A 26,048-nucleotide genomic window follows, 5' to 3' on the forward strand; every position below is an offset into this window, starting at 1 on the left:
ATGAAACTAGGACACTTCTAACACCATACACAAAAATAAACTCAAACTAAATTAAAGACCTAAATGTAAGGCCAGAAACTATAAATTTTTTAGAGGAAAAGCTAGATAGAACACTCTTTGACATAAATAGCAGCAAGATCCTTTTTGACACATCTCATAGACTGATGGAAATAGAAATGGAATCTAATCATACTTATAAGCTTTTGCACAACAAAGGAAATTATAAGCAATATGAAAAGACAGCCCTCAGAATGGGAGAAAATAATTGTAAATGAAGCAACTGACAAAGGATTAATCTCCAAAATATACAATCAACTCATGCAACTCAATATCAGAAAAACAAGCAACCCAATTAAAAAGGGGGGGAGGGGCAAAATACCTAAACAGACCTTTATCCAAAGAAGACATACAGATGGCAAATAAACATATGAAATAAATGCTCAACATTGCTCATTATTAGAAAAACACAAATCAAAAGTACATGAGGTGTCACCTAACACTGGTCAGAATGGTCATCATCAAAAAATCTACAAAAAATAAATGCTGGAGAGGATGTGGAGAAAAGTGAACCCTCTTGCACTATTGGTGGGAATGTAAATTAAAACAACCACTAGGAGAACATTATGGGCATTCCTTACAAAACTAGGAATAAAATTACCATATGACTTAAAACTCAACATTCAAAACACTAAGATCATGGCATCTGGTCCCATCACATCATGACAAAAAGATGGGGAAAAATGGAAAGAGTGACATTTATTTTCTTGGACTCCAAAATCACTGTGGACAGTGACTACAGCCATGAAATTAAAGATGCTTGCTCTTCAAAAGAAAAACTATGACAAACCCTGACAGCATATTAAAAATCAGAGATGATATTTTACCAACAAAGTCCGTATAGTTAAAGCTATCAAAGCTATGGTAGTCATGTATGGATGTGAGATTTGCACCATAGTGAATGCTGAATTGATGCTTTTGAACTGTGGTGTTGAAGACTCTTGAGAGTCCCTTGGACTGCAAAGAGATCAAATCAGTCAATCTTAAAGGAAATCAACCCAGAATATTCATTGGAAGGACTGATGTTGAAGCAGAAGGTCCAATACTTTGGCCAACAGAAGTGAAGAGTTGACTCTTTGGAAAAGACCCTGGGCCGGAGTCCAGCTCCAGCTGGTCCAGGAGTTCCCTCAGGAAGGACAGCGTCGGCGATGCGAATGAGAAGAGAAGACACAGCAAATCTTACCGTCTCCAAGTGTCTCCTGACTTTATTGTTTTTAAGACAGCTTTTATATTTTTAGTGGTACACAGAAACAAATGTAAAGTGTTGAGTCATACCAAATCAGTTTAATGGGTCAGCAATTTTGAACTTTATTGAAACCAGGATACTATTTGCATATCTTAATTACCAAAGTTTCAAGTTATCTACATCATCTTCCAGCCTGGAGGCCTGCTAACATCTTGTGACTCTTTATTGATAAGGATTGATCAGCCAGAACACTTTTGTATCAGGCACAGTAGATTATGACAAAGAATTCATTAACAGAAAGTTTCAAAGTACAAAGTAAAACCTGTCTTTGGTAATCTATCCTATGCCTTGAGCCTAACAGAAAAGAATGTGGCTCCATAAAGTCATAGTACAGCAAGCTGAAGGTCAGCTCTAAGTAAGAATCATCAATTGTCTTATTATTTGTATTAAAACTAAACTTTTATTTATATAAATTTCTAACTATTATGCTTTTACTATATAGGCTAAAAACGTTAAGAGTAAAAACATAGTGAGTAAATATAGACTAAGTAACAGTTTCATAAAGCAATATTTCTTATATTTCCTAACAAGCCTTTTTTCCTACAAAGGGTTCTGTGCCCATTGGGGCTTTCTGTGTGGAGGCTTTCAATGCTGTTTTATTATTAAGGAGCAGTCATGCACATTAGCTCCAAAGGCACAGGCTTATTTATTAAACAAACTAATATGCTAACAAGAGGAGTTTAGATTAAAATACTCTATATCCTAGATAATCTAATAGGGTGCCACCGTTCGGGGGCCCTATCAATCAGGGTTTTAGACTGATCTATTTAGGAAGAGATCAGGAAAGACCTTCTACCTAAGTCACAGAAAATAAGAAGAGGCTTATTAGAAAGATAGATATCATCTTTAAGGTGAGCGCTGAGGCAGCCTTCCGAGAATCCCTGAGGCCTGAGTAGCTCTGCTCGTCAGGTCTTCTCCTCATGACTCTGTCATGGGTGGGATATCGTGAGCTGGCTCCCGGCACCCTGATGCTGGGAAAGATTGAGGATGGGAGGAGAAGAGGACGACAGAAGATGAGAAGTTTGGATGGCATCACTGACTCTATGAACATGAGTTTGTGCAAACTCTGGGTGATAGTGAAGGACAGGGAAGTATGGTATGCTGCAGTCCATGGAGTCAGAAAGAGTCAGACATGATTTAGCGACTGAACAGCAACAATGACCCATCAATGCCACTCGTGGGCATATACCCTGAAAAAACATAATTCAAAAAGACATATGTACCCTAGTGTTCACTGCAGCACTATTTACAATAGCCAGGATGAGGAAACAATCTAGATGTTCATCAACAAATGAATGGTAAAGAAGTTGGGGTACATATATACAATGGAATATTACTTAGCCATAAAAAGGAATAAATTTGATTCAGCTGAAATGAGGTGATGACCCTGAAGCTTGTCATACAGACTGCAGTAAGTCAGACAGAGAAAAACAAATATCCTATATTCATGCATATATATGGAATCTATAAAAACAACACGGATAAATGTATTTGCAGAGCACAGATAAACACGCAAATGTAGAGAATGGACTTGTGGACACAGTTGAGGAAGGGAAGGGTTGGACAAATTGAGAGAGTGGTATTGAAATGAATACACTACCATGTATAAAATAAATAGCTAGTGAGAAGCTGCTGTGTAACACCAGCAGCTCTGTGACAACCCAGAAGGGGAGGCAGGGAATTCAAGAGGGAAGTGATATGTGTATACTCTTGGCTGATTCATAGAAAAAGCAAGAGAGTTCCAGAAAAACATCTACTTCTGCTTTATTAACTATGCCAAAGCCCCTTTGTGTGAATCACAACAATCTGTGGAAAATTCTTCAAGAGATGGGACTATCAGACCACCTTACCTGCCTCCTGAGAAATCTGTATGCAGGTCAAGAAGGAACAGTTAGAACTGGACATGCAACAATGAACTTTTTCCAAATTGGGAAAGGAGTACGTTAAGACTATATTTTCACCCTGCTTATTTAACTTATATGCAGAGTACATCATGTGAAATGCCAGGTTGGATGAAGCACAAGCTGGAATCAAGATTGCCAGGAGAAATACCAATAACCTCAGATATGCAGATGACACCACCCTTATGGCAGAAAGTGAAGAGGAACTGAGGAGCCTCTTGATGAAGGTGAAAGAGGAGAGTGAAAAAGTTGACTTAAAACTCAACTTTCAAAAAACTAAGATCATGGCATCAAGTTCCACTACTCTAAGGCAGATAGATGGGGAAACAATGGAAACAGCAAGAGACTTTTTTTTCTTGGGATTCAAAATCACTGCAGATGGTGACTGCAGCCATGAAAGGAAAAGACACTTGCTCCCTGGGAGAAAGGATATGACCAACCTAGACAGCATATTAAAAAGCAGAGACATTACTTTGCCAACAAAGGTCTGTCTAGTCAAAGCTATGGTTTTTCCAGTGGACCATGTGTGGACATGTCTACTGTAGACCTGTAGACATGTGAGAGAAGGACCATAAAGAAAGCTGAATGCTGAAAAATTGATGCTTTTGAACTGTGGTGTTGGAGAAAACTCTTGAGAGTCCCTTGGACTGCAAGGCGATCCAGCCAGTCAATCCTCAAGGAAATCAGTCCTGAATATTCATTGGAAGGACTGATGCTGATGCTGAAGCTCCAATACTTTGGCCACCTGATGCTGGGAAAGATTGAAGGCAGGAGGAGAATGGAACGACAGAGGATGAGATTGTTGGATGGCATCACTGACTTGATGGACATGAGTTTGAGGTAGTTCTGGGAGTGGGTGATGGACAGGGAAGCCTAGCGTGCTGCAGTCCATGGGATCGCAAGAAGTCAGACAGGACAAGACTGAGCGACAACTGAACCAAGCTGATAGCTGATTCATGTTGTTGTCTGACAGAAACCAACACAACATTGTAAAGCAATTATGCTCTAATTAAAAATAAATTTAAAAAAGTGTAATTGTAATGCTTTATGATTTCTCAGATAAAGCCTCTAGTTATTTCTACTTTTTTTCTAGGCCATTGGATTTTTTCCTCACTGGGTTCACAGAGCAATTACTGTCCTTCCTATAGACTACAGGAAGAAGAAGTTCCTAACAACAGTTACCTGAACAGTTACTCTCTGAAAGAAATACGGCATGCACTTCCTCTAAGTTTCAAAAGTGCACTTGCAGATAAGTAGGATTTTTAAAATCTTAATGAAGTCTGACTTCCTTTTTTTGTTTCATAGATCATGCTTTTTCCATTGAACTGCATTTGCTCCTTTGTCAAAGGACTATATTTTTTCTATTACTGGGATCTTTATTCTTTTCTAATGACCTATATGGAGAAGGAAATGGCAACCCACTCCAGTATTCTTGCCTGGAGAAGCCCATGGACAGAGGAGCCTGGTGGGCTATAGTTCATGGGATCGCAAAGAGTCAGACACGACTGAGTGACAAAACAACAACAACAACAATGACCTATATGTCTTCTTCCACCAATACCACATGCCCTGAAATGTGCAGCTTAATAGTAAATCTTGAAGTCAATGATATCAGTCCCCCAAAATTGTTCTTCTCCTTCAATTTTGTGTTTACTATTCGAGGTTTTTGCCTTTCTATATAAACTTTAGAATCCAATTGTCAATGTTGTTTTACAGACTTATAGAGAAAAATATGAGTGAAAAGTAGAGAGTTCCCATATACCCATTCTTTATTCCTCACACATTTTTGTCCTATTATTAATATTTTGCATTGGAAAGTAAGTTTTTAATTTCAAACTACAATTGTTCATTGCTGGTACTTAAGAAAGAAATTAACTTTTCTGTGTTAATCCTTTTTTTTAATGAATGCTTTTGTAGTATAATCCAAGACTCTATCCTACAACCTTGCTATCATTGCTTACTAGTTCCAGGAAACATTTTGTTAATTCTTTGCAATTGTCTACATAGACATTTTGTTTTTTCTTTGTAATCTAAATACAGCTTTTGTTTCCTTGTCTTTGTCATAGTGTATTAGCTAAGACTACAGGTACAATGTTGAATAAGATGGTCAAAGAGGCCACGTATAACTTTTTATTGATCTTATAAAGAAAGCTCCTGGTTTCTCAACTTTGACTATGGTGTTAGCCGTAAGTTTTTTGTAGATATTATTTTTCAACTTGAGGAAGTTTCCTTCTATGCTTCATTAGCTAAGAATTTTATTGTGAATGGATGTTGAAATTTGTCAATACTTTTTTTGCATGTATTGATTTGTTGTTCAGTCACTAAGTCATGTCTGACTCTGTGACCCCATTAACTGTAGCTTGCTAGGCTTCCCTGTCCTTGACTACCTCCCTGAGTTTGCTCAAACTCATGTCCATTGAATCAGTGATGCCATCCAACCATCTCATCTTCTTCTGCCCCTTTCTCCTTTTGCCTTCAATCTTTCCCATCATCAGGACTTTTCAGTGAGTCAGCTCTTTGCATCAGGTAGCCAAAGTATTGGAGCTTCTGCTTTAGCATCAGTCCTTCCAATGAATATTCAGGATTGCTTTCCTTTAGGATTGACAGTTTGATCTCCTTGCTCTTCAAGGGACTCTCAAGAGTCTTCTCCAGCACCACAGTTCAAAAGCATTAATTCTTTGGCACTCTGCCTCCTTTATGGTTCAACTCTCACATCCATACATGGCTACAGGAAAATCCATAGCTCTGACTATTCAGACCTTTGTCAGCAAAGTGATGTCTCTGCTTTTTCATGCACTGTCTAGGTTTGTCAAAGCTGTTCTTCCAAGGAGTATCTCTTAATTTCCTGGCTTCAGTCACCATCCTTCAGTGATATGGAGCCCAAGAAAATAAAATTTGTCACTGTTCCAATTTTTTTCCATCTATTTGCCATGAAGTAATGGGACCAGATGCCGTGATCATAATTTTGAATGTTGAGTTTTAAGCCAGCTTTTTCACTCTCCTCTTTCACCCTCATCAAGAGACTCTTTAGTTCCTCTTAGTTTTCTGCCATTATAGTAGTGTCATCTAACGGTAGAATCTATTGACAGAATCATATATTTTTCTTTAGCCTGTTAATGTGATGGATATACATTAATTGATTTTCAAATATGGAGTCCACTTTGCATGTCTAGCAGAAAATCCCTCTTGATCATGGTGTATACTGCTTTCTATACATCTCTGGATTTGATTTACCAATACCAGTTTGAAGATTTTTGCAACTATGTTCACGAGAAATACTGATTTTCCTTCTCCTGATGTCTTTGATTGTGTTTTTTTTTTTAATTAGTGTAATGCTAGTCTCAAGGACTGAATTATAAAGTATTTTCTGTGCTTTGATTTTGTGGAATAGACTGTAACAACTTACTGTAATTTGCTTCTTAAAGTTTAGTACAATATATCTTTGAAAGTTTCTGGATCTGTGTTTTCACTTTTGTACATTTATTAATGATGTATTTTTTTTCTTTAATAGTTACAAGGCTATTGAGATCTCTTTTTCTCCTTGTGTGAGTTTTTGCAGACTGTGTCATTCAATGAGTTGGCCCCCTTCATCTATGTTTTCAAATTTGTGGGCATAGAGTTATTCATAACATTTCTTTCTTATAATGTTCATGAGATGAGTATTGATGGCATTTGCTCATTTATAATAATAATTAACACCCTCCCTCTTTTCTTAGTTAACTTAGCTAGATATTTGCCAATTAAAAAAAACTTTTTTTTTTAACTTTTGCTTTTGTTCATTTTTCTATTGTTTTCCTATTTTTAGTTTGATTTATTGCTGCACTGATTTTTATTATTTATCTTCTTGTCCTTTCTTTGGATTTAATTTTCTGTTCTTTTTCTAGAATCTAGAAGGTTAGATTGTTTATTTTAGTCTTCTCTTCTTTCTAATATATGCATTCAATGGTATAAATTTTCCTCAAATCACTGTTTTCACTGTATCCACACATATTGATAAGCTTTATTTTCATTTGTTCAAAGATATTTTTTATTTTTTGGAGATTTCTTCTTTGAGCCATGTTTATTTCTGTGTGTTATTCAATAGTCAGGTAGTTTGAAGTTTTCTACCTCCTATTGCTTTATTGATTCCTAGTTAACTCTGTTTTGCTATGACAGCAAAATTTGTGTGATTTCTATATTGATATTTAATAAAGTAGGTTGGATATTAGAATGTGGCCTATTTGTTGAATGTTGTACATGAGCTTGAGAAGAATATGCATGTTGCTCTTGCTGGATGATAAGTTCTATGCATATAAGTTGGATCCAGGTAATTGATAATGCTGCATTGTTCAGCTTTGCTTTTATTTGTTTTCTGCCTCTTGTTCTGTCCATTGATAGTAGAGGGATATTCAAGTCTCTAATTATAATGGTAAAGTCATCTATTTTTCCCTGCAGTTCCATCAGTTTCCTTGCATGTATTTTGAAGCTCCACTTTTAGGTGTATACACATTATAGAGTTGCTATGTCTTCTTGGAGAATTGACCCTTTATCATTATGTAATGCCCTTTTACAGTTAATTAATATTTTCCTTGCTCTGATATCAGCAATTAATAGTTACTCCAGTTTTCTTTTGATTGGCGTTAGCATGGTGTATCTTCCTCCAACCCTTTAATTTCAATCTATCTGTGTCTCCATATTTAAAATCAGTCTGTCCTAGACAATGTACATTTGGGTTTGTGTGTGTGTGTGTGTAATCAAAAACAAATAACAGGAGATCTACTTGGTTTATAAAATTTTAAGTGTACAGTAAACCACCAGCTGTGGGGTCCCATGGTGTAATGATTAGTGCTCTGGACTCTGAATCCAGCGATCCAGCTTCCCTGGTGGCTCAGATGGTAAACAGTCTGCCTACAATGCAGGAGACCCAAGTTCAATCCCTGGGTCAGGAAGACAACCTCGAGGAGGAAATGGCAACCCACTCCAGTATCTTGCCTGGAGAATTCCAAGGACAGAGGAGACTGATGGGCTACAGTCCATAGTGTCGCAAAGAGCTGGACATGACTGAGGGGTTAACACTTTCACTTTCAAGTGAATAGTACAGTAGTGTTAACTCCAAGCACTGTGTTTCACACATGAACTGTACAAATTTTCCATCTCACATGGCTGGAACTCTCTTCCCATGGAAAAGAAAATTTTCATTTTCTCCTTCCTCCAGTCCCTGGAAACCACTAGCGTGGGCAAATTGGGAGACTTGTGCACCATTGGTAAGAATGTAAAATGGTGCAGCCACTACAGAAAACAGTATAGAGATTCTTTAAAATTAAAAATAGATCTCCCCTATGATCCACTAATGCGATTACTGGACATTTATCCACAAGAATGGAAATCAGAATCTTGAAGAGATATTTTCATTTCACAGCACCATTATTCATAATAACCAAGCGGTGGATATAAGCTAAATGTCCATTAATGAATGAATGGATAATGAAAATGTGGACTATACATACAGTGAAATATTCTTCTGCCAATAAGAAGAAAGAAATCTTTTCAAATTCTAGAAATAGATGAACCTTGAGAGCTTTATGCTAAGTGAAATAAGCCAACCACAGAAGGACAAATATTACATGATTTCACTTCTCTCAGTTATCTTATAGACAGCTCATAGACAAAAGTGTGAGGGTCCAAGGTTGTTTTGATTATTCAGAGTCTTTGTGCCTTCACATAGATATTATATTTTCTATTTCTGTAAAAAATGCCTTTAGGATTTTGATAGGAATTGTATTGACTAACATGAGCAAATTAATAATATTAAGTCTTTCAGTTTTGAACATGAGATATCTTTCCATATCTGCATCTTCTTCAATTTTGCTGAGCAATATTTTACATTTTCAATATATAAGTCCTTTGCCTTCTTGCTTAAGTTATTCCTAAGTATCTTGCTCTTTTTGATGCTGAGCTAATACTATCACTGTGTGCAGATGATCTTGTTTTAATATGTGTGTGTGTGTGTGTGTGTATTTGTGCTCACTCATGTCCGACTCTTTGTGACCCCATGGACTGTAGCCGACTGTGTTCCTCTGTCCATGGAATTTTTCAGGCAAGAATACCGGAATTGGTTGCCATTTCCTTCTCCAGGATATCTTCCAGACCCAGTGATCGACCTGGGTCTCTTTGTGTCTCCTACATTGGCAGTCAATTCTTGACCACTGCACCAAATGGTAAACCCATATTAATATCTAGAAAACCCTAAAGATTACACAAAAACTGTTAGAAATAATAAATGAATTCAGCAAAGTCTCAGGATTCAACACCCACAAAAATAAATTGTGTTTCTGTATTTTGATAATGAAAATCTGCAAGGAGTCTTGGTCTTTTTTTTTAGTGGACTCTGATAAACATTCTTTTAATTAATGTGTTCAGAATATTAATATTTAATGTGGTTATTGATACAGATTATCCACCATAGTCATTACTGTTTTCTAGTCATTGCATTTGATTTTTGTGTCTTTTTTCTTTCACTCTTTTTCCTCTCTTCTTTGGTTTTAACTAAGTATTTTGTATAACTCCATTTTCTCTTCTGTCTTAGTACATTGATTAAATTTCTTTTTTAAAACTTCAGTTGTTGACTTGCAGTTCACAGTATACATTTCCAACTAATTCAAATCTAGCTTCAAATAGTACTACACTGCTTAATTCGAAATTCAAGGACCGTAATGGAATGTTCCTAATCCTTTCCTTCTGTTCAGCCAACATTGCATCTTTCATATCACTTATCTATATGATAAAATCACCAAATACATTGTTGCTATTTCTATTGTTAACACACTCTATTATCAGCTCTATTAAGAAAAAGTAAGATTTAAATACAACTTTATTTTTTCTCTAGTGTTCTTTATTTAGATCTGCGTTTCTGACCTATATATCTTTCCTTCTTTGTAAAGACCTAAACATTATTATAAGGCAGGTCTACTAGCAACAAATTCCATCAAACTTTGTTTGAAAAGATGTTTACTTTTCCTTAACTGCTAGATGGAACAAAGAATTCATCTGCATATTTTTTCACTGAAGCAGTTTGTGTGGATAGTTCAGTGCTTTGTTGTAGAGTAGCTCACAAGAAACATCAGATGATGTTGTTTTTCTGATAGTTCACCAGGCTAGGTTCCAATCCTTTCATGAAAAGTTGATAGAAAAATAGGAAGCTCAAGTGCCTGCGGATCTCTCTGAGATACAACAAAACCATAAACCTTAGAGCCCCCTTGGTCTCAGAATGACAGGCTCAAGAAAAAACAAACCAACTAAAGAGAAATGGAATATTTCCTGCTGTATCACTAAACAAAGGATGTCAGTCAAAGTCATCAGCGATTGCAGCCACTGCAGATGGTGAGCCGATGAGCCTTGAGGGAACTCAGGAAAGAAAGAATAATTGCCACCTAGCAGCCATCAGACTGTAGCCACTCCCTATGTTGAGCCCTGAGGAAACTCAGGGTGTGAGGACACAGGATACTGGCCCCAGATAGGCGAGGAGCCTATCAAAGGAATGATTTCAGTGAGCCCAGACTCTTGCATCTTCCCATACATAGAAAAGCGCTAAATTCCTTAACTTGAGATATATGGTTTTCGTTTAATTAACAATAATCTTTTGCCATTCAGATTACCTGCCCTTTGTTGCAAGACTTCTGCATAATCTGGTTCCTGCCCACACCACACTACCCCCACCTCACCCCGCCCCAATCATTCCCCCTCCTCTGAGAAGTTCTTTCAGGGTTAGTTGAGATGCTGTCTCCCAGGCTTGAAGTCCTAAAATTCTCATGGAATAAAACTTAACTCTCACCGTTAAGGCTGTGAATATTCTTTAGACAGAAATAAAAAACCTCCCAGCCTGGCCTTTTCTGACATCCAGGCAGCTTCTCCAGGGAATCCCATGCTTGACATCTAGTGGGTAGCAGGCAGGCTGGGCTCCAGCCCAGAGAACAACAGACTCAGGCGGGGTAAAGTTGGAGAGAGGGGAGGAGGAGGCACGAGCTGAGGAAGGGCACGGAGGGGTAAGGTGGACCCGGTGCCACAGGGAGCCAGGGGTGGGGCTTAGCTGAGCGCTGGGGGAAGGGAAGAGCAGTGGTGGGAGGAGCGAAGGGCGGGGTGAGACAGTAGGATGGGGCGGGGCCTGGGAACCCGGCTGAGAGCGCGGAAGCACAGATCCTCGCGGACTTGTGCCTCTCTAAGGACAGAAGCGAAACCAGACATCGCGGTGATGATGGAGGCCCTGAGCTCCCTGGCGTCGACCCTCTGGGCCGCTCTCCGTCCTGGCACCGTCCTGCTGGGGACACTCGCCTTTCTCTTCTTTGTTGATTTCCTCAAAAGGCGGCGTCCAAAGAACTACCCGCCGGGGCCCCCCCGCCTGCCCTTCGTAGGCAATTTGTTCCAGCTGGACCCTGAGAAGGTCCACCTGACCCTTCAGCAGGTAGGAGCAGGCGAAGGTGTCACGGCCACGTTTTGACCCTGACCTGCAGGACAAGGGCCATTCCGGGTACCGAGGACAGGAGACTGAGGGGTCTCAAGAGGTTAAACCGGAAACTCGGGTACACCCGGCGTTGAACTCTTTCCTCACCATCAACTGGAATGATTCCAGCTGTGCTTTCTAGGGGTGAACTATTGTTAACTGTTTACTGTTTAAGAATCCCGACACCATGCGCTTTGGGGGAGGGAGGGGCTGCAGGTTTAATGAACAAGGCAAAAGTTGCTTCTCAGTCAATCTAGCTGATGGAAAGAAATGTAAATATTGAACTGTAGCACTCATCTGAAGTCTCATATGCTGCCAGGAGCTTGGTTATCTGCATAATTTCTCTCCTGTTAGGGACATTTGGATAGAGTATGGTTCAGAACCCCCTCTGCCTGCTCAGTAAATGTTTTTGACTGATTAGGTGACCCTGTGCCTTCACTTCCGTTTCTTTTATTAGAGCCTTGAGGGTGACAGATATAATACATTTGTAAATCATTTAGTTCTGTCTTGTTACATTACTGGGACATTCAATTTATAGTATGATAATTTTGTCTTTTTAATAATTTTATCCTTGGTAGGGGGCGGGGGGATGCTATACTTCCCCTGTTGGAAGTTCCCTTTTCCAAGTGTAAAATGAGGATGTGTATGCGTGTGCCTAGTAGCTCAGTCCTGCCTCTCTCTTTGTGACCCCATGAATGGTAGCCCGCCAGGGTCCTCTATTCATGGGATTTTTTCAAGCAAGAAAAGTGGAATGGGTTGCCATTTCCTTCTCCAGGGGATGTTTCAGACCCAGGGATCGAGCCCGAGTCTCCTGTGTCTCCTGTGCTACAGGTGGATTCTACCTGTTGAGCAATCACTACCTAAATCCTCACCGTTTTTCAACCACATTGCTTCCATCCCTACAAGGACAGAGCCCCTCACTTTCAGGCTCCTCCATAAGCAGTCCACTCTTACTAAAGTATTCATTTAAAAATGTCATTAAGTAGCATTAAGTGATAGGATTAGTATATAGAATTTTAAGGCTAAAATGCTAGGATCTTAAACCTGTGCCTTTCTTTAAGAAATGTGTTTTTTAATTTCCAAATATTGGAAGAGTTTCTCTTTTCTTTCTGTTAATGATTTACAGTTGGCATCATTAGGGTCAGAGGACATACACTATATGATTTCAACTTTGAACGAATATGTAAAGGTTGGTTTTATGACCCATGATAGATACTTAAAAAAAAATTCTGCTGTTGCTGTGTGGAGTGTTCTGTACTATATGTCAGTTAGGCTTGAAAAGATGAGTGTGTTATTTAGTGCTTCTATACCCTTGTTGACTTCTTATCGACTCAGAGGCATGTTAAGTTTCCAACTATAATTAGAGGTTTATTTCTGTGTTTTGTCAGTTCTAGTAGTTTTACTTTATTTATCTGGCAGCTCTTTTGTTTGGCTCATGCACATTTAAAGTGTTATGTCATCTTGGTGAATTGGCTCTTTAATTATTACATAATGTCCTTCTTTATCCCTGATGATTTTTGTTGCCTGAACTTTATCTGATATAATATAGCCACGCCAGCTCTCTTTTGATTAATATTTGTGTAGCATACGTGTCTCTGTTTTTTCACTTTTGACCTAGTTATATGATTATACTTGAAATGAGTTTTTATATATAACATATAAGTGGCTCATTGTTTCATTCTACCAATATCTCTTTTAATTGGTGGATCTAGATCATTTGTATATAGTGTAATTTTTGTTGTGTAAACACTTAAGTCTGCCATTTTACTATTTATTTTCTATTTATTTTTCACTTTGTTTTTTGTTCCTCTATTTCTTCTTTCTCCTGTGGGTCGCTGGAACATTTTTTAAGAGTTCCTTTTTAATTTATCCATACTTTTTTTTTTTTTAGTACATCTCTGTATATTGTGCTTTAACTGCTTGCTGTAAACCTTACATGCTATGCAGTCAGTCAGTTCAGTCGCTCAGTCATGTCTAACTCTTTGCGACCCCATGGACTGCAGGATGCCAGGCTTCCCTGTCCATCACCAGTCCCGGAGCTTGCTGAAACTCATGTCCATCAAGCAAAAAACTAAGTGATTTGCCTAAGTTATTCAAAATTGGTAATGGCCAAACAAGGACCTGAAACTTACATCTGGTCTTTACTTATGCTACTTTTCATGATGTAGTTAGCAGGTAATTGATTTTTCAGGGTTTCATTTATTCAACAGGCAATTATGACATACTTATCAAATGATAGCACAACACAAGAGAGTATGTGATGAAATCTGTGGTATAAATTTTTGGTAATCAAGTGAGACGTCATTAGGTGGTCCACTGTGAATAGGAAACGTTGGGGATAACCTCTGTAGAATGGACTGAACTTGAACAGAATGGGAGGCGAGTGGTTATGTGGAGTAAAGTGGACAGGAGATTTTTAAGTTGGAGAAGTGGCATGAGCTGAAACAAAGTGAGAGGGCAGTGAAGAAACTGGCTGATCTGTTTGGCATGATGAGAACCTTCCTAATTTCCCATGCCTGATTTCCTAAACATTTTCTACTGTAGCTGTCTGGCTTATTATAGAATCATTTATGTGAATAAGAAAAAAATCTTATTGGACTATGATAGGGAAATGGTATCACTCTCTGGCCATTTCCCCTCTATTTCTTTGTCAATATCTTACAAGAATTACTTGCTAAAATACACTCTAAATATATCAATAATAATACATAATTTTATTATTAATTTTAGTATTATGATTACTAACACCAGAATCCTAATGATGTAAGAGCCCTCATTTTATACCTTTGGAAACTGAGACAGAGGGAAGTTATATAGCTTAACCAAATGTAACGTAGAAAGTAACCAGTGGAAGCTGGATACAAAGCAATTTGTTTGCCTTCAAAATCCAAGTTCTTAAGCACTCACCTTTTGACATTAAGACATCCTTGGTCTTATTCTAGCGGTTTTCCGACACCGCATCCCAACTCCCGACACAAGTGAGCTGTATTCTCTCCAGACGCCTCTCCCAGCCCGGGGTCTTTCCGACACCGCATCCCAACTCCCGACACAAGTGAGCTGTATTCTCTCCAGACGCCTCTCCCAGCCCGGGGTCCCTTACCTGTCTGTGACACACCCACACACTCTTCCTTTCATTAATGCTCTCTCTCTCTTCCTCTCCCTGCCCCATTACTCTGTTTATTGCTGTCACTTCCAGTACTCTCTAAGTTACCAGTGCTATTCAGGTTTCTGTCTTTGTCCTTAAATCTTACAAATACCTACAGTCCTTTGTCACTTTGGCTAAGTTCCTTCTCCATGACTCATTTTCCTTACTGAAACATGAATAATATCATCACTGCCATAGGGTGGTGTGAGGGAAATGAGATGAAAGGTGAATGGTGGTTAACGTGGCTGCCGGTGGATGTGGTTGTCTGTGACCACCAGTGCCTTTCTCCTGTACATCTTCCCTTTGCTCTCGTCCTGTCTGCCTCTTTGAGCAATGGCACCTACGCTCCTTTGCTCATGGAGCCCATTCATTCCCCAGAGTCTAGAGTGGCTGGCTGCCAGGATCAGAAAACAAACTGTCTTTCCTATTGTTGTTCTCTTTTTTCCTCACAGAAACTTTTTTTCCCCTTTTTCAGGGATGTAGAGACCACACTGCCCTGTTTGTGAGAGTTTAGCTCCCCGACCAGGATTAAACCTGGGTCCATGGCACTGAAAATCCACGTCCTGACCACTGGACAGCCAGGGAATTACCCCTCCCCAGAAACTGTAAGGGAAGAATAATTATCTCCCTCTTATAGCTGGGGAGCACAGGCTCCAAAAAAAATGAAACAACTTTCCCGAGATCTCACAGCTAGCCAGCCTTAGAGTTAACATGGCTCCAGCTAGTGTGTTCTTGTCTATGACCGGTCCTAGCCCTGTAATGATTTTTTTGCCACCTAGAACCTGTCAAAGAAGGGGACACTGTCTTGTGGTTAAACAGATATGATTTTCTATGAAGTCCATGCTTTCTACCCCAGACATTCACTAAACACATCTCTGCCTTCTCTGGTGAGTCACATGGGCTGAATTTTCTCCCTTCACTAGACTCTAAGGTGCTTAAGGTTAGAGACCTTGCTTATTTTATTGTATCCTTATGCCTTACTCTCAGGATACATGTGCTCACTCAATCCAAGTAAGATGAACATATGGATGAGTATTTATAATGAATGTCTGTGTCCTGTAGTGGATTAAACTGAAGTCTAGTTGAGACCAAGAGAAATGGAAACAGGCAGAAATATTTCCAACAGCCCAAGGTATACACACACACACACACACACACACAAACACACACAAATTCCCCTTAATATAGGCTGCCAAAGTTCCACATACCCTCCATTCCAGAACACACAGAGATGTGCATATGTAACTATGACTCTTCTACTATTTTTCAGTTTACGAAGAAATATGGGAACATTTTTAGCTTGGATTTTGGAGCACTTTCTTCCGTTCTTTTAACTGGATTGCCCTTAATTAAAGAAGCCCTTGTCCACCAAGGCCAAAACTTTTCCAACCGCCCCGTAATGCCTCTCCCAGAGCGTATCATAAACAATAAAGGTAAGGTCTTACATTGGTAAGCATATGTTTGACATTCTTGTGGTCTGTAAAAGTATCTCCAACAACCCCAGGGACCAAGCTCCTCATAAGGAACATGAGTGCCTGCATTTTCCTGTTGAAGGCACTCCCTCAGGGCACCAGGCAGAGTCAGCTCTAATCTCAGGGATTGGAGGAAGCAGTATCACCTGCATGAACTCACTCTGGATGCTTTGATAAATAAGTATCCTCATCACTCAGTGATGTGATGTGTTGTTGAAGCAGAGAGAAGGCAAGGCGTTCTCAGGCTCTCTTTCTGCTTTCCCACTCAGATCTCTTCCCCTAGAAAATGGATGTGGATCAGCTTGTTCCTGTTGATTAAGCGATCCCTTCTTGCCTCCAGTTCCTTATGCTCTATTATTAAGGCTCTGCCCCAAAGGTATCTCAAGCCTTCTATCTATGTTAAAAGAGTTTGGCATGAATACTTAGAATGGTCACTAAATAAACTTACATTTTCAAAAATCTAAATGAAAAACTTAAATCCATACTTCTAACAAAACACCATTTTTTTTCAGGTATTTCTCAATTCTGCTTTGAAATAGTTCACCCATTATTTTACATTCATTTACTCTATCATCTGCCATGTGAACCTAGTGAGACTAGGCACCAGTGACAGAGTAGTGAGTAGAACAGAAAAAATTCTTGATTTTTCTGTAAGCTACATACTATTAAGAAAAACAGTATCAAGTAAGCTAATAATTTAAAAATTATTGTTATAAAGTTAAGAGCAGGGTTCACTTAATATGGGTATTGAATCTGGTCCTGAGAATCAGGAAAAGCTATTGTAAGTAAATGACAAGTAATAAAGTGAAGAAGCAATCCAGCGGAGGGAATAGAATATGAAAAGTTTATGAGGTGGGAAGAAGGAAGTGAACTGAGGAATTGAAAGGTATCCAGTGTGGGAAGAACAGAGGTTAAATGGAGATAATTAAATGAAGATGAAGATGCTAAGTTTGGCCAGAGAGTTCATGTTTAAGGATGTTGCTTTTATCCTAGTAACAATGGAGGCTCCTGAATGGTTTAGTAGAAAAAGAAATCATCGTATTTACATGCTACATTTTAAAGACTTCTCTAAGCTATAATGTCAAGAATGGAATAAAGGGAGTAAGAGACTATTGTAGCGTTTTAGGTGAGAGAAGGTGGTGGCCTGGATTAGGGAGGTGTCAAGAAATGGCAGTTCAGTAGGTTAGACCAGGAGACTGACTGTGAAAATACATGGATTTAAGCTATTCAGGAGGCATGTCCTATAGAACATGATGACCTAGACAGGGAGAATGAGGCAGACACCCAAATGAGTAGGTAAAGGAAAGAAGGAAGATGTGGAGAAGGACAAGGTGTTGGTTGCCCTGAGTGGGGAGTTGTATGGAGCAAATCATGAATAAAATCATGAATATGCTGAGTATAAAGCCACGAGAGTCAAGCAGACAATTGGTTATGTGTCTGGAGCTGAGGCACAGATATAGATGTTCACATCAGTAGATGTTATTTGAAATATTTGGAGTTGATGAGATTTCACAGAAATGGAGGATAAGGGTAAGAGAGAAGAGGCTTCAGACCCAAGCTTGAAAAGGTCCATCATTTCAAAATTTGATAGGAGGTAAGTTAACTGAAGGTGTGATGATTTTTGTGAAGTCAGAGAATTAGCAGAAGAGTCTGGGGAGTGTGGTTTCCTGAGCACCACTGGAAAAGAGTGTCTCAAGAAAAAAGCATCTCATGCTGTTGACACATCAACATGAGGCTGAAAAGGATCCTGGACTGGACAGCAGGGAGGCCCACTTCACTAAGGTGGTGGAAGCGAAAGGGAGATATGAGAAGGAGTGGAAGAGGGCACTGGAAGGAAGAATTGAGAGGGTGGTGGTCTCACCTGTGTTACAAAATAAATGAAGTTCTCTGCACACCTCATGGTGGATTTTTTTATCCTTTGCCTGTGATTTTCTTTCTGCACACCATTCACAATTCTTTGTTTTCTTGGGTGATTCATCTATTTTTTAAAGATATTAAACTCTTTCTCCTTATGAGTTTTGATTTTGTCTAGTCCATTAGTGCATACTTAGTATGTAGCATAACAAATACTTAAATATAGTATGTGACAAGTAATAAAAGTATGGGCATTGGAGTCAGGCAGACTTGAAAATGAATGCCTGTTTAACTGTTCCAACTGTGTAACCTTGTAGAATGTACTTTTATTTCCTGTGCCTCATTTTTCTCATCAAAAAACTGGGGGGCTGGTTTTACAGTAATGATCTCATCAGAGAGTTTCTGTGAGTACTAAATCCCAGAATGTGTTAAAAATGCTAATGTGCACAGCATTGCAAGCAATCAGTAAATTCAAGCCATTATATCCTTGCTTAGGGACTATTTCTATGAATAGTTTTCAAGTACTTTACAGCCCTTTTTCTTCCTTTCATCTGATAACATCATGGGTCTTGTTGACTTTCTTTCATAATCTTGGCTTTCTTTTCCCAGGCTTGATCATGTCCAGTGGCCAGTTATGGAAGGAACAAAGAAGATTTGCCCTGACAACTCTTAGAAACTTTGGTTTAGGAAAGAAGAGCTTAGAGGAACGCATTCAGGAGGAGGCCACCTACCTCATCCAGATGATAAGAGAGGAGAACGGTGAGCATGTCATAGGACAGGTGCAGAGACTGTGGCTCATACGTTCACTAACCAGATGTTCATCAGTGCCTACCTGCCTGTCCCTACCCCAGTATTGTGTAGGGCTCTGAGGGGATAACAGGGAACAGCTAACCATGACCTGCCCTCATGTGGCTCATGAATTAAGAAAAAGATCGGTATTAAACACATTATTGGTTTTAAATACTGGTCATCAGTTTGACTTCCCAGGCATTGACTGGATGCTTGTTAGATCCTAGGGTTGTCAGATCCTGGGGTTACAGTCTCAGAGGTGATTCTGTAGTCGCTGTGTCATATGTCACACAGAGTAGGATCTCTGTAAAATAGAAACAATCCTATCTGAAGGCTCCATTTCTTCTCCTGCCTCCAGGACAGCCTTTTGACCCTCACTTCACAATCAACAATGCCGTTTCCAATATTATTTGCTCCATCACGTTTGGGGAGCGGTTTGACTACCAGGATGATCAGTTCCAGGAACTGCTGAGGATGGTGGATGAGGTCTTAAATCTGCAGACATCAGTGTGCTGCCAAGTGAGACATTTGTCACTTCTTATCTTTCATAAAGACATTAGGCTGATGTCCATCACAGATTAGATTGGGTCTTCCTTTCCTTTTTAACTGATGTAACCTTTGGAAATTGACTTCAGCACAAACTTGTTTGAAATCAATCTGTTGACTTTAGTGTTTTTGATTCTTATTCTATTGTTCATGTGGACACATCCACTTATTTCTCTTGCATATTCACCTGTTTGTAAAAATCCTTAAAGATTTCCACCTGTTGCACTATTTCCAAGCCCATCCACACTTGTTATTACCAGTTTTCTAAATTTGTAGGATATGGATTTAAGGCATTCAACACTCCCCTCATACTTGGTAGTCCCTGCTGTCTCCTTTTGTCCTGCTAGGGTTTTAAGTTTGTCAAAAGGACTGCTCATCTGCTTGGTCTCTTAGTCTCTTTTCTTTAGTTGAAACATACTTCTAGGGGAAAATCAGCCCCCAGTGTTGAGGTAAACCCTTGTATACCTAAAGGAAGATTTACTTGTAATCATTTTTAACAAGCAACACTGCCTGGAGTTTGATAGACCCATCTCACCTAAACTGATAAAGCAGTTAGCATGACTCCTGGCACATTAAAGGAAAATAATGAATATGAGCTACTAGGATTATTGTTGTCAGTATTACTTTTGAATAACATTCCTTAATGTCACTTCTAATCATGCTAAACCCCAGCCCCCATTCAGTAATTCCATTTTCTTCCGTCCTATTAAGACAGAACCTAGGAAGTTTGGGACCTCAGTGAGCTGCTGCTGCTGCTGCTAAGTCGCTTCAGTTGTGTCCGACTCTGTGTGACCCCATAGACGGCAGCGCACCAGGCTCCCCCGTCCCTGGGATTCTCCAGGCAAGAACACTGGAGTGGGTTGCCATTTCCTTCTCCAGTGCATGAAAGGGAAAAGTGAAAGTGAAGTCACTCAGTTGTGTCTGACTCTTAGCGACCCCTTGGACTGTAGCCTACCAGGCTCCTCCGTCCATGGGATTTTCCAGGCAAGAGTACTGAAGTGGGGTGCCATTGCCTTCTCTGCCTCAGTGAGCATGTGTTGACTATTCCCAGGGAAAAGAAACTCCAGGGAAGGTTGGATGAGTCAGGAGGCAGAGGGTAATATGCATTTTTTAGAGACCCAAAATAGATTGGGCAGTTTAACCAACAATTTCACATACTTTATTTCAGTCAGTTTTTTACAACAATCCTTTAAAGATGAAAGGGAGCATCCTGATGTGTGCAAGTAGATATGGGAATGCTTAAGCAAACCCACATAGTGATCCACTGGCTGTTGTTAAGTGTGGAATAGATCTCATATAATTAAGTAGGGAAAATAACCCTGGTACCCCAAAGGCAGTGAGTTACACTAAGTCCTACAAATTACATCATCATCTTCATTATTGTCATTAATATCATTATTATTATTCCCAAAGCCTTGTAGCTAGAAAGCGATAGAGCTAACAAAGGCATGTATGTTTCATTTTAAGTCTAGGCAATTTTCCATTATGTTGGGCTATCTGTTTCCTACCAGATATTTTTAGGGAAAATATATCCAAATCCACTTAATTTTATTAAAAATGTCTTATCCACATGAAGAATACATCATAATGCACAGATAGTCAAACACGCGTCTATGTTTAACGTAACTAGCTACCTAGCTGGAAAGAGGTGTTTTATGCACATACAAAGATATATACACACATAGTAGAGAAAAATGCCATGAAAAAAATAATAAAACAAACTAGGGGAATGGGAAGAGGTTCCAGAAGTACTGCATTATAGAATTATCAGGTAAGATATCTCTAAGCAAGTGACACTTGAGCCGATCTGAATGAAACAAAGGCTAGAGTTATACAATTTCCAGAGGAAGATCAAGCTTCATTGAAGGGATAGCAAATGCAAAGGACTAAACATTATCATTCTTGATGTTGTCACAGAGACCAATGGAGCTAGACTAGAAAGACTAGGTGAGAGTAAGATGGCAGCGAGTGATGGCAGAAGAGAGGACAGGAGTGGAAGAGGCCAGCTCATGTAGCGCTCCAGGCCAGGAGAATGATGTAGAATTTGTCTAAATGTCATGGAAAATCTTTGCAGGATTGAAAGATAAATAGTGGAATGATCTGATTAAATTGTTAAATGATCTCTCTGGCAGCTTAGTGGAAAATAGACTGGGAAAGGGGTTGAGGAGAGAATCAGGGAGATTGTTGGGAGGCCTTAAAGCATCTAGGTAAGAAATGTTGGGGCTTTGTCCTAGAATGACAGACACATGGAGTACTGAGAAGTGGTCTGAAAATGGTTCTATTTTGGATGGAGTGCTGAAATGCTTTGCCAGAGGGGAAAGAAGAGGAGTGTGACAGAGATGAGTCAAGGGTGCCTCCAAGGGTTAATGTAAGCAAAGAAAATACATATAGAAATACAATGGTTTCCTTGTCTTCAAAAGTAGAAATCTGGTACCCCCTCGTCTCCATGACTGTTTTGTTTTCTCCATCAGCTCTACAATGTCTTTCCAAGGATAATGAATTTCCTCCCGGGTCCCCACCAAACCCTCTTTAGTAATATGGAGAAACTGAAAATGTTTGTTGCCGATATGATTGAAAACCACAAGAGAGACTGGAATCCTGCTGAAGCAAGAGACTTCATTGATGCTTATCTCCAGGAAATAGAAAAGGTGAGGGAACCTGAGTGTTTTCCTGAGTAGTGTTCTTAGAGAGCAAATGAGGCAATTCTGATATCTTATTGCTGCTGTAAGAAATCACCACAAACTTGCTGGCTTAAAATAACCAACATTTATCAATTCAAGGTGGGGCCAGGGCTGGCTCTTTCCAGGCTTTAGGGCAGAATCCATTGATGGGGTTTTCCAGAGTCTAGAAGCTACTTGTACCCCTGAACTTATACCCCTTTTCTCCATCTTCAGAGCCATCAATATCTCCTTCTCTTCCACCATCCTCATGTATTCTTTCAATGTGCTCCTTGCCTCCTCTTACAGAGACTCTTCTGACTGTAATGGGTTCAGTAGGATAATCCATATCAAAATCATTAATTTCATCATATCTACAAAATTCTCTCTGTCAAAAAATATTTACCAGTTCCAGAGATCAGAACACGAGCATCTTTGTGAGTCATTATTCAGCCTACCACAGGGTTGGAAAAATAGAGACACTATTTCAGAGTGTGCTGCTGCTGCTGCTGCTGCTGCTGCTAAGTTGCTTCAGTCGTGGCTAACTCTGTGTGACCCCATAGACGGCAGCCCAGCAGGCTCCTCCATCCCTGGGATTCTCCAGGCAAGAACACTGGAGTGGGTTTCCATTTCCTTCTCCAATGCATGAAAGTGAAAACTGAAAGTGAAGTCACTCAGTCGTGTCCGACTCTTCATGACCCTGTGGACTGTACCCCACCAGGCTCCTCCATCCGTGGGATTTTCTAGGCAAGGGTACTGGAGTGGGGTGCCATTTCCTTCCCCTATTTCAGAGTGTAGGAATATCATTAACTCAGAATACAGATACATTCGAAATAAAGATATTGGTTCAAGAGTATTTGACTTGAGGTCTTTCAGTTCAGTTCAGTCGCTCAGTTGTGTCCAACTCTTTGCGACCTCATGGACTGCAGCATGCCAGGCTTCCCTGTACAACACCAGTTCCTGTAGCTTAATCAAACTCATATCCATCGAGTCGGTGATGCTATCCAACCATCTCATCCTCTTTTGTCCCCTTCTGCTCCTGCCTTCAATCTTTCCCAGCATCAGGGTCTTTTCAAATGAGTCAGTGCTTCACATCAGGTGGCCAAAGTATTGGAGCTTTAGCTTCAGCATCAGTCCTTCCAATGAATATGCAGGACTGATTTCATTAGTATTCACTGGTTTGATCTTGCAGTCCAAGGGACTCTCAAGAGTCTTCTCCAACACCACAGTGCAACAGCATCAATTCTTTGGCACTCAGATTTCTTTATGGTCCAACTCTCACATCCATACATGACTATTGGAAAAACCATAGCTTTGACTAGATGGCCCTTTGTTGGCAAGGTAATGTCTCTGCTTTTTAATATGTTGTGTAGGTTGGTCATAGCTTTTTATCCAAGGAGCAAGCATCCTACTTGCATGGCTGCAGTCACCACTTGCAGTGATTTGGAACCCCAAGAAATAAAGTCTCTCACTGTTCCACCACCTATTTGCCATGAAGTGATGGAACCAGATACCATAATCTTCACGTTTTGAATGTTGAGTTTTAAGCCAGGTTTTTCACTCTCCTCTTTCACCTTCATCAAGGGGCTCTTCAGTTCCTCTTTGCTTTCTGCCATAAGAGTGATATCATCTGCATATCTGAGGTTATTGATATTTCTCCCAGCAGTCTTGATTCCAGCTTGTGCTTCATCCAGCCCGGTATTTTGCATGATGTAATCTGAATATCATTTAAATCAGCAGGGTAACAAATGCAGCCTTGACGTACTCCTTTCCCAATTTGGAAACAGTCTATTGTTCCATGTTCTGTTCTGTTGTTTCTTGGCCTGCATACAGATTTCTCAGGAGGCAGGTAAGGTGCCTGGTATTATCTCTGTGAGAATTTTTGACAGTTTGTTGTGATCTGCACAGTCAAAGGCTTTGGCGTAGTCAATAAAGCAGAAGTAGATGTTTTTCTGGAACTCTCTTGCTTTTTTTTTAAATTAATTTATTTTTTTATGGAAGGATAATTGCTTTACAGAATTGTGTTGTTTTCTGTCAAACCTCAACATGAATCCACCATAGTTATACATATATCCCCTCCCTTTTGAACCTTCCTCCCATCCCCCTCCCCATCCCATCCCTCTAGGTTGATACAGATCCCCTGTTTGAGTTTCCTGAGTCACATAGCAAATTCCCACTGGCTATCTATTTTAAATATGGTAATGTAAGTTTCCATGTTACTCTTTCCATAGATCTCACCCTCTCCTTCCCTCTCCCCATGTCCATAAGTCTATTCTCTATGTCTGTTTCTCCACTGCTGCCCTGTAAATAAATTCTTCAGTACCATTTTTCTAGATTCCGTATATATGCATTAGAATATGATATTTATCTTTCTCTTTCTGACTTGCTTCACTGTGTATAATAGGTTCTACGTTCATCCACCTCATCAGAACTGACTCAAATGCATTCCTTTCTATGGCTGAGTAATATTCCATTATGTATATATACCATGACTTCTTTATCCATTCGTCTGTAGATGGATATCTAGTTTGTTCCACGTTCTAGCTATTGTAAATAGTGCTACAATGAACAATGGGATACATGTGTCTTTTTCAATTTTGGTTTCTTCAGGGTATATACCCAGGAGTGGGATTGCTGGGTCATATGGTGGGTTTATTCCTAGCTCTTTAAGGAATCTCCATACCATCTTCCATACCGTCTTCTATAGTAACTGTATCAATTTACATTCCTACCAATAGTGCAAGAGTGTTCCCTTTTCTCCATACCCTCTCCAGCATTTATTCTTTGTAGACTTTTTGATGATGGCCATTCTGACTGGTATGAAGTGATATCTCATTGTAGTTGTGATTTGCATTTCTCTAATAATGAGCAATGTTGAGCATCCTTTCATGTGTTTGTTGGCCATCTGTATGTCTTCTTTGGGGAAATGTCTGTTTAGGTCCTTTTCCCACTGTTTGATTGGATTGTTTGTGTTTCTGGCTTTGAGTTGTATGACCTGCTTGTATATTATGGAGATTAATCCTTTGTCATTTGTTTCATTTGCTATTATTTTCTCCCATTCTGAGGGTTGTCTTTTCACCTTGCTTATAGTTTCCTTTGCATGCAAAAGTTTAATCAGGTCCCACTTGTTTACTTTTGTTTTTATTTCTGTTACTCTAGGAGGTGGGTCCTAGAGGATCTTGCTTTGATTTATGTCATTGCTTTGGTTCATGTCTGCCTATGGTTTCCTCTAAGAGTTTTATAGTTTCTGGTCTTACATTTAGGTCTTGAATCCATTTTGAGTTTATCTTTTTGTATGATGTTAGGAAATATTCTAATTTTATTCTTTTACATGTAGCTGTCCAATTTTCCCAGCACCATTTATTAAAGAGGCTGTCTTTGCCCCATTGTATATTCTTGCCTCCTTTGTGAAAAATAAGGTACCCATAGGTACATGGGTTTATTTCTGGCCTTTCTATCTTGTTCCATTCATCTATATTTCTTTTTTGTGCCAGTACCATCTTTTCTTGATGACTATAGCTTTGTAGTATCATCTGAAGTCAGGAAGGTTGATTCCTCCAGCTCCATTCTTACTTCCCAAGATTGCTTTGGCTATTCGGGGTCTTTTGTGTTTCCATATGAATTTGTTCTGGTTCTGTGAAAAATGTCTCTGGTAATTTGATAGGGATCACATTGAATCTGTAGATTGCACTTGGTAGTATAGTTATTTTCACAATATTGATTATTGCTACCTGGGAACATGAAATATCTCTGCATCTATGCTGTCTTTGATTTCTTTCATTAGTGTCTTATAATTTTCTGTGCACAGTTCTTTTGTCTCCTTAGGTAAGTTTATTCCTCGATATTTAATTCTTTTTGTTGCAGTGTTGAATGGGATTGACTCCTTACTTTCTCTTTCTGATTTT

At 39.4% G+C, this 26,048-nt stretch overlaps 2 protein-coding genes across 6 annotated transcripts in view; one reads left to right on the forward strand and one right to left on the reverse strand.

Annotated features, from left to right (window-relative positions):
- HOOK1 (hook microtubule tethering protein 1) overlaps positions 1 to 26,048 on the reverse strand; it is a 208,102-nt gene that overhangs the window by 86,050 nt on the left and 96,004 nt on the right. The gene's annotated exons all lie outside the window — the stretch shown is intronic.
- Positions 11,322 to 26,048, forward strand: part of LOC145505028 (cytochrome P450 2J2-like) — a 46,559-nt gene continuing 31,832 nt past the window's right edge. For both annotated transcript variants that reach the window (XM_081486702.1, XM_081486701.1), the window contains exons 1-5: positions 11,322 to 11,641; positions 16,096 to 16,258; positions 18,761 to 18,910; positions 19,299 to 19,459; positions 21,958 to 22,134. In XM_081486702.1, coding sequence (XP_081342828.1) covers positions 11,333 to 11,641; positions 16,096 to 16,258; positions 18,761 to 18,910; positions 19,299 to 19,459; positions 21,958 to 22,134 — 960 coding nt within the window. In that variant the 5' untranslated portion in view covers positions 11,322 to 11,332. The remainder of the gene's footprint in view (positions 11,642 to 16,095; positions 16,259 to 18,760; positions 18,911 to 19,298; positions 19,460 to 21,957; positions 22,135 to 26,048) is intronic.

The sequence above is a fragment of the Giraffa tippelskirchi genome, chromosome 5 (assembly GCF_054371585.1).
Source record: "Giraffa tippelskirchi isolate mGirTip1 chromosome 5, T2T-mGirTip1v1.2.pri, whole genome shotgun sequence".
In the NCBI taxonomy this organism is placed as follows: Eukaryota; Metazoa; Chordata; class Mammalia; order Artiodactyla; family Giraffidae; genus Giraffa; species Giraffa tippelskirchi.